Source organism: Leptonychotes weddellii, chromosome 3, assembly GCF_054177405.1.
Source record: "Leptonychotes weddellii isolate Sample4059 chromosome 3, ASM5417740v2, whole genome shotgun sequence".
Lineage (NCBI taxonomy): Eukaryota > Metazoa > Chordata > Mammalia > Carnivora > Phocidae > Leptonychotes > Leptonychotes weddellii.
The window spans coordinates 161,661,206-161,678,009 of record NC_138371.1 but is presented as its reverse complement, the minus strand read 5'-3'; the positions used below and the strand labels follow the sequence as shown (position 1 = coordinate 161,678,009).

General features: G+C 40.0%; 1 protein-coding gene across 1 annotated transcript in view; it reads right to left on the bottom strand.

The window, feature by feature from the left end:
* The window catches only part of GPC6 (glypican 6), a 1,026,790-nt gene that overhangs the window by 21,579 nt on the left and 988,407 nt on the right, over positions 1-16,804 (bottom strand). Inside the window, exon 7 of the mRNA XM_081815107.1 lies at positions 541-677. Coding sequence (XP_081671233.1) covers positions 541-677 — 137 coding nt within the window. The remainder of the gene's footprint in view (positions 1-540; positions 678-16,804) is intronic.

Genomic DNA, 16,804 nt, shown 5'->3' with positions numbered 1-16,804 from the left:
AGATCCCAGGGGGACTTTTCAAGGCAGGGAACCTATGAGAACACTTTCCCGGTTGTCCCTTGGTCATTTTCTTTTTCCCTTACCCTTCCAATGAGCCCATCAAACACTGTTTTTCTCCAAGGGTGAAAAATATTGCAGCTGAACTTTCACTTCCTGTTTAACTTTTGATGGAAAGAACAGTGCGCCCTGCACATTTCACTCTGGATAAAAATAGCTCTGCTGTCTTTAAGTCATTAAGCGAACATAAAAGGCGATTTGTGATCTCAGGATATCCGTAACCTGGCATCTGTCACCGTTCCTCCGTCCTCATCCAGAGGCGAGGCATTCAGAACAAGGATTCCACGCTTAATGGTGCCTTGAGAGTAAGTGCTCCCAGGTGCCCATCAAACCTGTCACTCTGAACTGCTGTCGCTAAGTGACAACGTGTCCCTCCACCCTCTGTTGCTTTTTGCATAAACAGGCCCGTAGAGTTGGGCCAGCAGAGACTTCCAGGGCTGGCTGTGCAATGCCCTGACCAGAAGAACGGTGAGTTCCCCTCACCTGGCTTTGCTGTGCCCATTCCAGCACTCCTCTTCGTTGGCTGCACCTGCTGTCATGCTCTCATCCTTGCAGATGGTGTAGGGCAATGCCGACCAGACCTTTTTAGAGAGCTTCAGTTTCTCTTTTATGTCTGTGACCTGATCAAGAAAGCAAGGAAAGAGAGTGAATAGTCTCCCCAGCTGTTGCCCATTTCTACACAAGGACATGACACAGGTGAAGGTTAGAGAATCTGTGATAGGACGAGCACAAACTCTATCAGTTTTAAGAGAGAGACTCCATGCTGCAGGATTTATTGCCCAGGCAAAGCCTCCCTACCTCCTCCCTCAATCTTCCTCTAGCTCCTGGCAGAGAGTTCGCAGGTAATTGGCTTTTGTTTTCCATCTTTTCTGTCCTCCCATGCTTTGAATTAAAAACTTACAAAGCAACTCAATGGCTTCGGGTCCCTCTCTGGCTGGGAAAAATAGGTGTTCCCTATTGCAGATTTCCCTAAATATATTCTTTAGAATTCATTTGCTTGGATGTCAGATAAATGCACAAAAACAATGCACCGAGAGAAAAAATCTTTCCCCAATGGTCTATTTGTTTTCTGTAAGAAATAAATATTGTCACTAATTTGACTGCTGGTAACCTCTGCTCTTAACCGATGGACAAGTCTATACAGTGCACACTTGGATGGTGAGTAGCAAGCCAAACCCACTTAAAAATCTCTACAGCAGAAAGAGAAAAGTCATTCCGAATACAGGTAAGTGTAAAATCCTCAGCCCTATGGATGGTTGGCGGGGAAAAGCTTAGTAACCCCATCTTTAGTGTTTTCAGGCTCAGCACTGACTTTGCACCTGCAGAAAGAGTAGAGACAGGGATTCAGTACCATTTTGGTTCTATAGTTAACATCTAGGTTCATGCAGTCACAACTCTGATTTTCTATTCTATTCCCTATGTGAACATTGGGAACCTATGGATAGTTGAAATGCATCTGTTGTAGGTTGAATTATAATGCCCCACATTCATATGCTGAAGTCCTAACACTCAGTCCCTCAGAATGTGACCTAATTCGGACATAGTTTTTTTTCGTTTGTTTGTTTGTTTTGTTTGTTTGTTTTTTACAGAGGTAAGAAAAGTTAAAATGAGATTATTAGAATGGCCCTAGTCCAAAGGGAAACTTGGGACACAGAGATATGCATAAAGGTAAGACAATGTAGAGAAAGACCTAGAAAAGATTGTCCCCTCACAGCCTCAGAAAAAACCAATCCTGCTGACATCTTGGTTTAGGACTTCTAGCCTCCAGAGCCATGAGACAATAAATTTCTGTTCTTTAAGTGGTATGTTGATACAGCAGCTTTAGCATACCCACAAGGTATTATAGAAGGGACAACCACTGAGACTTACTGGCATTTTGTATTTGAGATCGATAGCCTTTGGAAATAAAGTATTCAGTGTTTACTGTGGATGGAGTATAGAGTTTAGGAAAACAATTCCAAAGATCTTTTGTCAGGTTTAAGAGTAAATACAAAGGAATATGGAACCTCTGTTCCAATCATGTTTCCCAGCAGCTCCAGATTTATATAGTCTTTGGCCCTTGCTTCTCTGTGATTCTGATGATGACAAGAGGCTTCAGTACTGTGAGATGTCTGCTCATCCATAAGGCCTGAAGATGATCAGAATACTGAATTTGAGAATCTGGCACATACCCTTAAATAGTGTGATGTTACTTTTGTTTTAGAGCGTGAAGAGAATTCTTGAGTAATGACATTCCAAGAAGTAGCTTACACAAAACAAATGTTTAGGATGGCGTGAGACCTGCACTCTCTGATTTCCCCCACTGATGCTGACTTTGGTCCATGGGCTACCCTAACTCCTGGCTCTCCTTCTGGCCAATCTGACTGGGTAAGGAGCTTTGCAATGAGAGTTAGTCCTTTTCTACTACTTTGGGCACAGATGTGTGTGTATGTTTTTGTTTTATATTTTTTGCTTGAAAGACATGTAGCCATTTCTATCCAGCTACAGATGGATGCACATTCTGTTTATCAATTATAAAAGAACACAATCCCCAAAAGCCAACTAATAAATGTTGAAAGAATGACAGAAAAATCACCATTCTGCAGCCATCATAGTAATAATTGATTTCAACAAATATTAGCTACAGATGCTGCTGTGGGTTGAATTGCATCCCTCCCAAAAGATGTTGGAGTCCTAACCACAGTACCTGTGAATGTGACTTTATTTGGAAATGGGGTTGTTGCAAAAGATCAGGTTAAAATGGAGTCATTAGGGTGGACTCTATTCCAATATGACTTTGTCCTTATAAAGAGGGGATATTTAGGCACAGAGACAGAAATACACGTGGAGAACACCATGTGAAGATGAAGGCATGGATCAGGGGGATATATTTACAATCCAAGGAACATCAAAGATCGCCAGCAATCCACCAGAAGCTAGGAGAGAGTCAAGGAACAGATTCGCCCTCATAATCCCAGAAGGAACCAACCCCACTGACACCGTGATCTTAGACTTCTAGCCTCCCAATTGTGAGACAGTAAATCTGTCATAAGCCACCCACTTGGTGGTACTTTGTCACAGCAGCCCTCACAAACCAGTATAAATGCAAAAAACGTTGGGTGAAAGTTTGATGGGGCATAGGATGTTTGCACAATCTCAAAGTATTTACCACAGATTCCTCATTATTACAAAAGGAAAACTGGTCACTCTACAGTGCAGAAACTGGGCCAGCCCCCACCTTAACCAGGTGATCGAAGTAGTGGGACAAAGTGATTTGGGGTGCCTCCAGATGTGAGGTGACAAGAAGGACACATCACTTATGTGGCTAAAATTCATAACGTGGATCCAATCATGAGGACACATCAAACAAATGCAATGTCCCAGGTGATGGACATTCTATGAGACAATTGGCTTGTACACTTCAAACATGTCAGTCATAAAAGACAAGGGAAGGCTGAATACTTCTTCCAGATTAAGAGGAATAAGACACATGACATTCAAATGCAGCATATGATTCTGGATTGGGCACTAGGTTGGAAAAATAATTGCCAGAAAGGATATTATGGAGATAGTTGGCAAAATTTGAATATTGACTCTATATTAAATAATACTGTGTTGGTGTTGAATTTTCTGAATATGAACTCATATTGTGGTCATATGGGAGAATGTCATGTTCTTAGGAGATACATGTTGGACTATTTAGAGTTAAAGGGTTATGGTTTCCACAGCTTACTCTAGAATGATTCAGGAATCATCATCATCATCATCACATAGATGTATAGAGATAGAGCAAGATAGCAAATGTGACAATTTTTTTTAAAGATTTATTGATTTGTTTGAGAGAGAGAGAAAGAGCACATGCACACATGAGAAGGGGGAGGGGCAGGGGGAGAGAATCTCAAGCAGACTCCCTACTGAGTGCAAAGCCCGATGTAGGGCTCAATCCCACGACCCATGAGATCATGACCTGAGCTGAAACCAAGAGTTGGACGCTCAACTGACTGAGCCACTCAGGTGCCCTGCAAATGTGGCAAATTTTTAATGCTGAATGAATCTAGATGGAAGTATACAATTTTTTAAAAATGCAATTTTTCAGTACATTTGAATTTTTTTCAAAATAAAACATGTCAAAAATAAAATCCCTCACTTGATTTGTTCTTCAAGGTGCCACATTGGTGTCCCTCACCTTTGAAACCTGGGCTATCACCCCTAAGCTACTCATTCTCATGGTTCTCAAACACAAACTCCAGGAAAAGAAATAGGCATTGCATATGCATAACTAATCCAGAAAACTGTCACTAGCTTCAGTCCTGAAATACTGTAAGGTGTATTCTGTCCCATAATAAAGTACACCAAGAATTACCATTCTCTTTTCTGCTTATTTAATGCTAAGATCCTACCTTTACACTGTGGGAATCTAAACCAAAGATATGTATTTTGGGACACAAAGAAAATAAAATAGCATGACGTCCCACAGTATCTCCTCTTTTGAGGCTTGCAAAATTTAACTGTGTATGTTGTGCTGCTCATTCTTTAAATCACACTCAAGCATTGTCTCTTTCAAGGAACATTCTCTGGCTTCCCAGTTAGTTAGATTCAACTTTCTGTGTCCATGGTGCCCTGTTCATTATTTTAAGTACTGATTACTCTAAGTTTTTGTAATTGGCTTACTTTTCTGATTCTAAGACCATCTGCTTCTTGATGCAGGGAGAGGGTTCTAACTTCTCATCCTTAGTGCTTAGATGGGCCAGGTGACCAACCACCCCAGTTTGCCTGGGACATGGGGGTTCTAGAACATGCCATATTTTCAGTACTAAAACTGGGCAGTCCCGGCAAACAAGGACAGGTTGGTCACACATACCTTAGCACATGGTAGGAGCCCAATACATGTCGATTGGGAAAATAGATTTAATTGTCCCTATCTATTACAAGGCCACGGACAATCTTGCTAACACAAAATAGGGTGGTCCCACAACACGCACTCATGTCAGAAGGGCAGGAGGAGTGGTGGGTTGTATCTGGCTAAGTGAGGAGTGTGTGGGTCCCCTCTGAGTCACCACAGGACATCTTATAATCAGGTTGTGTTCACTCTGGTATTTCAGTAGCCAGGCGTTTTCACGGTGTGATTGGAGGACATAACAGCAAAGGAACAGCAAGGGGTGCACATGCCATTTTAACATTCTGCATGGAAACATCGGCCAATTCACTTCCAGCCGAGGGGGCCATGCAGACAAGCTGCAATAAAGGGACCCTATTAGCCACCAGGGAGGCGCACGCCTTTGATTCCAAAGAATATCCACTTGATTGCAGTTTGTTTTTCAGTATCATGCAAGGTTTTTAATCCTTCCGCCGTTTAAATATTTTCACATTTTCTCTTATTTTTATCTCTGAACAATGTGTGTGACCACTTCGTGGTAACTCAAGACCTGAGTTGTTTTTAAAATTTTCTTCCTGGAAACCTTAGTGCACACGACAGTGAGCTAAGCTTTATGCTAGCAAGAACTGGTGGTCAGAATGTGTCACTGAAGTACAGTGAATCCTAATTCCTTACTAACGCAGACCTGATGGGGACAGAGGCCTGGGATCAAATAAATAGTTTGCAGCAATGTCTTTCTGCTTCCCACAGGCGCTATTCTAGGACAAATTAACTTTCTCAAGTACTTGCAAGTTACAGTTGCCGTTTGTCCAGTGTTAAGTTCGTAATGCTGTAATGTCAGTAATACCAGTAATCACCGAGTATTAAATGTTTTGCATCTACACCACTGAGAGATTTTGGAAGTTAACTTCCGTTATGCTGCAGGCCTCTGATCCAAATACACACTGTTGGGGGCCACAGGGAAAATATGGCCCTCTTCTAGAACTTATCTGGAGTTTATTCTGATTTCGGACAATTTCAACTCCTGGGTCCGGTAAAAGCATCGACTCTGTTGAAGGCTTGTCAGAAGGTCCATGCATACTTGACTATAGGAAAACAGTGGTACCATTTTCATGCCCACCCTTTCAGAATCACAAAATCAGACAAAAGAAGGAGGAAGCTGACAAGATGGGATGATTGCAAAACCAAAGGGATTAACAACATCAAAGAGCAGAAAGGATGATCCAAGTCCTGGGTGTCTGACAATTTCATTTAAGAAATAATCTTGTCCCAGATATCGAACTTGAATTTCATCAAGATTCTAAATTACCAAGTTCTGGCTTACAGGGAATACTGGGGGGTACAGGGCCAAACTAAGTAACACCATAAATAAATGATCAGGCACATTCAGTGTGTGGGGTATTATATAAGACAACTGGCCTCAACTCTTCAACAGAGGTAAAAATGGTAAAAAGGCAGGAAGACTGTCCTAGATGAAAAGAAACTAAAAATGTAACAACCTAATGCTATGGGTGGACCTTTACTGAATCCCGGATTTGGAAGAGGTAAGTACCCAATTATAAGAAAGGGTTTTGAGATAAATGGAGAAATTTGAATACAGAATGGACAGTAGATGATACTACTGAATTACCAATAATATTCTTAAGTGTAATCACTGTGTTGTGTTTATGTAGGAGACTGTCTTTGCTTTTAAAAGATTGATGTTGAGATATTTAGGAATAAAGTGTTACTTTGTTTTTTAATTCTTTGAAAATAGCAAAAAAGTCAACCATCACTGAGTCTACTTGAGAGGCATATGGATGTTCATTTCATTATTTTTTTCAACCATTTCAGTTTTGTTAGAAAAAGTTTAAAATAACAAAAAGTTGGGAAAAGAAATGAGACTTTGTTTTCGGGGCACATGATGTTTAAGAGCCTTGCTGAATTCAGCACAGGGCAGTGACCACTCAAAGCAGTTGGGGACTGACTGTGAGCTTTCACTGGGCTAAGACACTCACATGCAATCCTCAACTCCGTGCTGATGTATGATCATTATCCCCTTTTACAATGGGAAACGGAGTCTTTAAGAGGGGAAGAAACTTGCCCTACATCTAATAAATGGTAGACATCAGATCCAAATTCAAGCGTAGGCTTCAGAATTGTTTCCCTTCGCCAGCAGGCTTAAGAGGGACATGTCCCATAGCCACCGCCTCCGGAGAGTGTTTGTTGGGTTGGTGGTGGAGGTATGTATCCATCCCTGGTGCGAGCAAGATGATTCAACGTGATTCAGGATGAAAACATGAGAATTTCTATTTTTACTTTTTAAATATAAAAATATAAGAGGAATTAAGCTTTCTAATATTTAATCGATCTACAGATTGATATGTCTCTTAATGGGTCCATATGGTGATGGCCATTTCTCAGTTATCCTGAAAGACTTTTCCAGAGTGGAAAGGGGCTTCTAGTGGCACCTCTCTCTTCCATTAGCCTGTTCCCGGGGTACTGAAATCTATAGCAGTTCACATATCCTGGTTAAATGCACTTATGAATTAGATTATGTAGTTTTCACTAACTCATTAAATGGACGAGTGACTTAAACTGACTTCTGCAAAGAAACTTTGGATTTCTTTTATTTCCAAAAGTGCAAGCGCAACTGAACAACAATAAAATGGCAGGCTTACTCTTAGTACATCTGCAACATTGTGAAGTAAAACAAATAAAGATTCTTTGTTTTACCTCTTTCTTCAAAAGTTTCTGCTTTTTGCATACTTTTCACAAGTTACAGAAAATACATTAGTTCAGTAGTGCTCATATATAATTCATGCATAGTTACAAACGCACTGAGGTCTATGATTCTAACTTTTTGCCAATCGAGAGGTGAGATCCAAACAGTTTGGTGCTTGCCGATCTGTAGCACAGGGACTGACCCAATATATTTTGAATCAGTGACTTAGCAAGCAAAAACATCCAGTGAAATCAGTTTAATGAGATAGGAAAGTGTATTATAATTCAGAAAAATTTCCATTGCATTGGTTCAATAAGAAAAAGGCTCTTGTTGCTAGCATTCATTCATTAAACACTTCATATGTGCCTTCTCTCAGTCAGGTTTTATGTTTCACTCTGGGGATACAAATATGGCCAGTATGTACTCGCTACCCTAGCGTCCCCGTGTAGGAGGGGGTAAACAGACATGGAGCAAATGTGATGGGATTAAAAGCAAAGGGCTTTGGGAGAACTGATATCAATTTGCCTGAAAAGTCCTGGGGAAAACCATAGTCCCTCCCAAGCAAAGACATCTTTGCTGATATTTGCTCTTTTGTGTCCACTGAATCTTGCCATGGGGACAATTAGGAAGCTGGGCAATTAGTCATTTCTACCCAGAGGGGTTAAAAACAAAACAAAACAAAATGCAACATGGTGCTCCAAGTTTTCACTTCCAACAATGGGATGATGTAATCCATCCAGGACACATTGCTTTTAGCCATGGCTCTGGTCTTCGGCTCCTCCTTTTGCTAAGGAGCCCCTATGCCTTCCTGACTCCCACGGAATATCTGCTCTGCAGCAGAGCCTTCGTAAACAGTGCTGTGCGTGTCCTGAGGACTTAAGGAATATTTGTCGAGTGAATAAATACATGAAGAGCACCGCCGATTATCTGCTAAGGGAGGTAAGATTTCAAAAATGATTGATTATCTGCCAGCTACCGCCTTCTTGGACTTCCCTTTGGAGAATAAGGAAGACATGGACAAATTCTGCCGGACTTCCAAAAAAAGTGCGAGAGTGAGATCTCAGATGGCCCCTCCAATCCTCTAATTAGGATTCTAGTCCCTGTCATCTCAAATGTCATCCTAGGCGTAATTTACACAGGCTTGATGGAAGAGGCTTGGAAATCTCAAAGGCAATGTTGGCTTGGGGAAACACCATGAGAATTTAAGTAAAAATGGAATGAATCCCATCTTAAGCAGTTTTTATAATCCTTATAAAGCCCTACCATTTCCAGTAACTTCCCTTTAGTTTTCTAAGCAAAGTGACCTCTGAAATACTGATTAGGGGTGTTTTGAGCTATTATTACCTTTGTCTCCTCTGTGGATCCTTTGATGGGGCACATTTGATTTCCTCCAGGAGATTTTGCCCATGGCTGTGTATCTGTCTACCTGAGGCCCCAAGTCCGTCTATACTGGACCTTTAATTTCTCCCAGATCTTCCCTGTGAAGTGTGAGACGTGAACTGTGAGAAGGCCACCTGCTGTCCTCTGCCAATCATGCCCGCCCCAGAATTCACTTCACTGGGCACCTGTTGTGTGCACCTGGCCAGATGCCCTATTTGTTCATGGTTTCACAAAGATTCCAATGTACCTATCTCATCTGTATGAAAACCTAATGTAGCTGGATGTAAATAATATATACCATATCTTTAGAAAAAAGATGGTTAATATTTAAAGGGCTATACACTAAATAATACATATTGAGGGGGGAAAGACAATGTGAATATTTTATAGGCTGAAGGTCATTTGCTAGCTTGGGAAAACAATCTGTTTAAAGAGACAAAGTCAGCCTCACTTTCGCCTCATGGACAAGGCCACTTTACTTGGTCAAGTTAAGGGAAATTCACAATAGATAATACTATTCTTGCAACCCGAGAGTTTAACAACCCAGTTTCAGAGACTGTGACCTTGTCCAGCTTTACTCTAGAGAAGCATGATCTTTTATTACAGCACCAAGTCATTCAATTCACTGTGTGAACTTGCATTAGAATTCAAGTCGTGTATATTCCTTCAGTGATCAAACAGAGGTCTGTGAATGAACCTGTTCACAACTTCTCACACTCACTTGAAAACATGTACCGATGGTCTAGAGTAGAGTATTTAAAGTTCTTAAGTCTCGGAGGGAATGCTAACTCTTCTGATGTGGCCCAATATCTGTAAACGCAATCCCCCTAATATTCTTGAAGAAGTCGGGGTTACTAATGCTAGGTAGTTCAATGAGGAAGCTGAAGACACAAGACTTGCTCCTGCTTGATTTGTGTTCAAGTCTGGACTCAAGTCCCTTCTGCTGACGTAGTTTTTAGCATCCTAATCATGAGAACTTCAACTTCGCCTGTCTTTTGAGTGTGTGAAACTCTTTGGGGTTATTTTTCGTGTCTCAGATTGTCTATAGTGTAGTGTTTGGGCAGGTCCTGAGATGCACTGAGAAGCCACTCACAACATGTTTCCTTTCAGGAAAATATTAACTGAGTCTTGGGGATGACAGTAGGGTCCTGGTGAACACAGTCTGTCAGTGAACCCAAAGTATACTTTGGCCACATGACACACTGAGCATTGTGCTGAGTGCCCTGGGTCACTACACAACCTAAAACCAACCTTACATTCTGGGCTTTCTCAGACGTTCCCAGGGAATCCAATGATAAGTTCTAATCTATTACCATGTTTTTCAAAATATTTCAAAGTATTACCATATTTAAAAAAAATTACATATATTTCCCTGTGGTATGGTACTTTTTATATTCCTCCCCAAGGAGACAAACACACATGTATTTTGTAGGAAAAACTAAGAAGGATGAAAAAATCAGCAGGAAGTGAGAGAATCCTTGAAGGTTCAAAAAGACAATGCTTAGTTTTGTTGAGTTTCTCAGGGGATTGGGAATTGGATGAAAAATTTAGAGTCTGTGTCATCCCGCCTGGCTTCAGGCTTTGAGTTTCTTGACTACATGATGACGCTATGGAAGTGCATGACCCTGAAAAGACAGATGAGGTCTTTTTCTGGCAAAGCACTGGTCCTCACAGTAGAATTAATATGGGAAAACCAAAAATACCTTCCTATGCTGTTCACATCAGATGTTTGCAGCCCATATTGAGAAAACAATCAAGTTTCAAATACTCATGTTTATACCTAATGTTCTGATTGTGTCTCATTCCCTATGGTATTACATTTTAAGCAAGTGAGGGTAGTAAGCATTCTACACACCTTGGAGATGACACAGTCTGACACTGAACTATCATTGAATTCAATAGTGAGAAGAAAAAGACATGGAGACATTAGGTCTGCAGAAATGCATATGAAACCAAAGTATTATTTTGCACAGTGGGTACCTAAATTGTGGTACTCTTTACTTCTCAAGTGTGAAAATATAAATAATTTCAAGGAGTGATGTTATTCTTGAATCATGAAATTTGAAGACTCAGCAGAGCTTCCATTGTCCAAAGCTTCTAGAGCATTCTTGACAGGTACTCACCTAGACTCCATTTAAACATTTCCAATGACAGATATCAATGCCTACTGTGAAGAGGACTTGAGATTCTCTGCCTGACCTTAACTAAGTCACTTTCCCTCATGAGCAGTTCTGGGGATTTTCATGGACAAGGCTTGACCACAAAGCATAAGCATATTCTTGTTCTTCCTGCGACTGACACTGAGACTGAGCCCCCAACCATTTTGCTTGCTTTGCTTTGTTCTTTGTGATCTATAGCTAGTTTCAGCTGCTGAGAGTGGATTCTGTTTTTCTCTGACCATCACCTGGTAAATTCTCCTTTTGCTTTGCTTCTGACATTGGGTCTATCCAGTCTTTGCTCTCTCACTCTCTGCTCTTGGCTTTTGAGGTCAGCTCTATCTTCCTTGGTTGTTAACATTGTTCTCTGTTATTTCTCAGGCATTATTTTGGTCATGTGGGTGCAGACATCCCCGAGGAGCTTTCCCTGATCTAGAGCATGTATTGTGACAAGCGCTGATTCTAAATTAGGTTATTAGAAATGCTGTCTTTATATGGCAGGATAGGAAGATCTCAGATGCATTCTCAAAAGAAGAGAATGAATTCAGTATTTTTAGCAGTTATGTAAGGCACATTAGGGCCATTTGGATATTTAATAACTGATCTCTGTTCCCACGACCATCTATTCTATCACTGTGGAATGAAAACTTTTGGAAGTTCTTTATGGTTTGAAGAACAGATTTCCTCCACTTTCCCTCAACTACCTAATGTAGCCACTAAGATCATGGCAATGGCCTGGGATTGATCCCTTTGTATGGGACTGACGTGGAAATTATCACTAATTCGGAAAACTGCCAGACAAAGCTTATATATTTAGTAGGCCAAGTTTGCCAATGTGAAACAAAGTTTGATGTTGTGAACATCCAGTCTTGGTGAAAAAATTCTGATTCTTTGCCAACTATTATTTCAAATGTGCAATCCCATTATAGGATCTTTGACGATACTCAGAAAATCCATACAGAATTTCTACTTCTACCTGTGATTGACATAATGCAATGATTCAGTTAGGCACATAACCACCTGAAATTACTCTTAAAATATTGAAATCTCATCTTTAGGAAATGAAATCCAGGATATTAAAAGTACATCTGCTAATTTAAAAAAAGTGGGGGTGGGGGAGGCATACAGTTTTGAGTTTAGGCATTCCTGAATATTTTAGAATTCATCATTTAATTCCAAATGTTTGAGGCTGTATTGTTTCACACCAAAGCTGAGAGATAGATGTGTATTTTCGTCTCTTCCTCTGAAGCCACTGTAGATATTTGGAACTTACTTGGGAATGAGAAGCTTTCTTTTCCTCACCTGAGATTGCTGTAATTGAGCAGGAACTTCTTAAGGAAGGTATTGCAAATGTGATTCCATCCACCAGGGAGTGTACTTGCAAACATGTTCACATATTGGAAAAGTAATTTAGATGCATCACAGAAAATATTCAGAAAAAGGTAGGTGGAAATCAGATGTATCGAAATTCTAAAGCCATTTAGGGTAGAGATGGGTTGCCCTAAATGTCTCATGGAATAGACAACCAAAAGCACATAAATCTCTTTTGGGCATGTGTGATTTGATTTATACTTAACTATGTAGACTTGTACTATGTGATATAAAATAAGTGATATTTTTGCATCCATTGTGTTACATTTGTAATGTAACACAATGGTCTGCCTTTTCCTTCATGAATCTAATTGGCAATTGGTTCAAGTTTAAGTGCCAGTGATTTTGGCATGAGGGATTTTGAGGAACAACAAAATGAGATACTAAAAATTGCACCCAAGAATGTAAATCACAGGACCCAAGGATGTCTATGAATTCTACCTCAAACATACGGTCTATACATTGGGAAAAGAAGAGTATGATTTAGTGATAATTTCTTCCATGAGTCTCAACTCCAATGTCCCTCCCCTAAGACTCCTCCTCTGACATCCACAGTCACTCCCCAGTGTGTGCTCCAAGAGATCCCTCTGGTTTTTCCTGTCCCACAGATGTCCGCATTCCTTGTAATGGGTTTTCCTGCCCAGATTGCAAGGGACCTAGGGGCAGGGCCTCTGTCCTTTGTGTTCACTGCATCCTAGGAGATGAGTGTCCTATCTGGCACAATGCCTGGTTTATAGTTGTACTCAATAGATAGCAAATGAATGAATGAATAGGTAGATAAATGAAGTAGAGCAGGCAGAGGGTAAATTTAAATTCTGAGACTTCAAACAAATTGTAAGTGAAATTTAAATTCTTGATGCTCTTACTTAGAGAATAATTTATTGCCATAGGGAGGGACATCTCTCTTGTAAACATCCCTATTTTATGGAGAAATGGTTGCTCAGGGTCTATTTATGGGTAGTCAACTCAATTACACACACACACACACACCTACCTGTTTAGTGTCTACAATGTACTAGGCGCACAGTGATAGATACGAGATGGTCCTGCCTTCAAGGAACTTACTACTCAGTAGGGGAAGGAAATTTACATATAAAGAAGCTTAGTAAATCTCATACTTTCATGGATTGTAGGGCACAGTGTAGTCAGCGACTTATTACTGAGTAGATGGTGGAATCAAGGGGAGCTCCAAGGAAGAGGTGGCAGTTGAAATGGGACTAAGGGATGAATAGCATTTTGCAGGTAGAAGAGTCTGGAAGAGCTCTTTTTGACAGAGGCACCCTACGTGGCAAAAGCTCATAGATGTGAAGCCTCTTCAGTAGGGGAGAAAAGTGCCCAGTACATGGAGGTATGTTTGCTTTTACTGTAACTTTGGCAAAGTCATATAATTTCCCTAAAAATTGGTTTCTAAATGGAGAAAATACCACTTCCTCGACTATCTTCTTAAAGATTTAGTAGAACTTAGTAAGTTAATATATTGCCTAGGGCACTTGGAGCTAGAAGTTCTTAATGCATAGAAATATCTCTATGGGGACAGATGGCATAGGGTGACTAACGTGTACTCTTTCTTGGAAATCAAGTTCTTATCCCTGTGAGGTAAATTACCTTTTCCTGGGAGCCATCTGGTTACCTTCAAGATCCAATTTACCCCCTAAAGCATCAATGAGGGGTGCCATTTACTCCTCTTATGATTAGACTCCATGATATAATTGTACTTGACTTTCACCTTTATAAGCATAAAGCATATAAGCATCCCATAACCTCAATAGATTCTCTTAGTCTCCTACAAGCAGCAAGGATGTCAGAGATCACCCTTTTTAGCTCTAGTGGGAGAGGAACACCTGTGAAATGGCAGAATGGCCTTTCTGGGCCAGAAAGCAATGAGAGTCTAAAGCAGCCACATGCAATAGAAATACTTTAACCTAGTATATCCAAAATATTATCATTTCAACATATAAAACATATAAAAAAATCTTAATGAGATATTTTACATTCTTTTTTTGGTACTACTCTTCCAACATTCAGTGTGTATTGTATGCTTACAGCCCATCTCCATTCAGTCTACAGATGTCTGCAGTGCTCAGTAGCCACATGAGACTAGCGGCCACCATATTGGACCATATGGATTGGGCTCAAAATCTAGTGTGGTTTTTACACCTACAGCACATGTCAGCTCTGTCTACAGCACATCTCAAGTGCTCAGTAGCCATATGTGGCTGGGGGCTACCATACTGAGAATGCAGGTGTAAGGTTCTTCCTGAGCATATTAGGAGTGGGGGCCAGTGATATAAGAGTGGCTGGATTGTTTGAGCTGAAGTCAGGCTATTAGCTTAACATTAGAGCATTCTGCATGTCCTTCCGAATTCTTTGGGTAGGCTTCACTTCAAATCAGCAGAACTCATTTGTATGTCTTTCCTTTGATGCCATTCTTCCGTTGTCCACTGCCTCCCCTTGACTGCCAAAATGCACCAGGAAAGAACTGAATTGGAGTTAGGTTATATTTGAAGTCTGGCTGAGATCCAGCCTATCCCTAGAAGTGTTTCCATTTAAATAAATGGGAGCATGTTGCATTCAGCTTTGTGACATCTGCCAATACTTTGCCTGTGTGACAGAGATTTTTTGGCTTATGTTTGTTTATTTTTACTTAAGTATAACAATCATCCAGAAAAGTATACAACTCATATATGAACAGTCTGAAGAACTTTTCCCAAGATACCCATAAAAAAATCTTAAAGGTTTTTTTTTTTTCCATATCCCTTTCTTTTCACAAGATTTATTCTCTTGAAAATTAATGGCACCAAGCCATTGATATGCAGAAATTACAGGTTACTAAAGAGCAGAGAGTATCTTATTGATTTGCTGTAATTTTGAGTTATAAACTGTATATTGGCTCCGGGCATGTGCATGCATCTTAAAGACAAAAGGCTGTCAAAAAGTTGAAGAAAAGAAATTAAGTTCAAGGCAGCCCAGTATCACCCCACCTTTTCCTTCAGAAAGTCCAGCCACACCCGTAGGTGGTTAGAGACGGCCTTCCATGAGAGCCACCAGATGGCACTGTTGTCCAATCTTTCCGCCCCTTCCGGCACTTCCTACAGGCTTTCCAGAAAATAAAATTGTAGATTGTTCGACCGCATATAAAACTGACAACCCTGTTATTTTAAACTTGAAACTGACAGGCTGTTATTTTAATGAGGTCTGCCAGAGCCAAGGTTAACCAAAGCTTTATTTCCCTACAAAATGTTAAGGCCATAGTTCTAAAAGGGGGATGTGAAATTTTATGTTATTGAAACTTGCTGTGACTGTATAAGTTTTAAGATATTTTTTGACAAGGAAAGCTACATGACAAATATAGACATGTTTATATATATAGCCAAATTATGCATTGAAATTGGTTCAAGTTTCTCCCAAAAGGTCCTTTTGCTCTGTTATACTTTGCAAAAATTAAAAAAAAAAAATCCTTTTCTAGAGTTATCCATTTCTGCCTATTTTGAAGCAACAGTATATATTTTTAGCACCTTGACTTCCTAGCTTAGTGGGTCAAAGGAAAATGTAAAGCTATTTTAATCCTATTAATATTCCAAAGTGAAATCAAGTATAGTATTTGATTCTTTATTTCTACGAATAAGCTTAGATCCAGAACAGTAAAACTTAGAAAAGATTTTCTCTTGTAATAGGTACTTCTATAATGTGTGATGGTTAATAGCATTATAATTTATTTCCTTTCCCTTGAAATGCTTCTTTATGTTGATCAAGAACGTATTTAAAGTCAGTTGCTAACTATGCCAATATTAAAAACATTGGTAATCACCTTTTCTCAAGTGATTTTGCTAACGTTTTTCCACGTTTTTGCTTGCTCCACAAATTAATTTCTAACATTTAATGAATCTTCCTGTCTAAAGTTATGAACGTAGATTCTGCAAATACTCCAACCAGTTCTACATTTACAGAATTTCCTTTAAATGAGTATTGTAATCGGGACTCTTGCGATTGGCCAAAGAGGCCTGTCCACAAAGAGACTTAAACTCGGGAAGAGCTGTGATTTCTGAGAGCCGGCCTCAAATAAATGAATTCATGTTCAGTTACTCATTGGTGACAATGTCAGCTCAATTCACAGACACTTAACACAAACCTACTATGTATAAAGAACGGTGCCTTGTAGACCAGGCTTACAGGACCTAGTAAGAAACTGTGTCCTCAAAACAAGCTACATGATTTGTGGAGCACGGTGCAAAATAAAAATGTGGGGCGGTATCTCATTGAGGTTTTGATTTGGATTTCCCT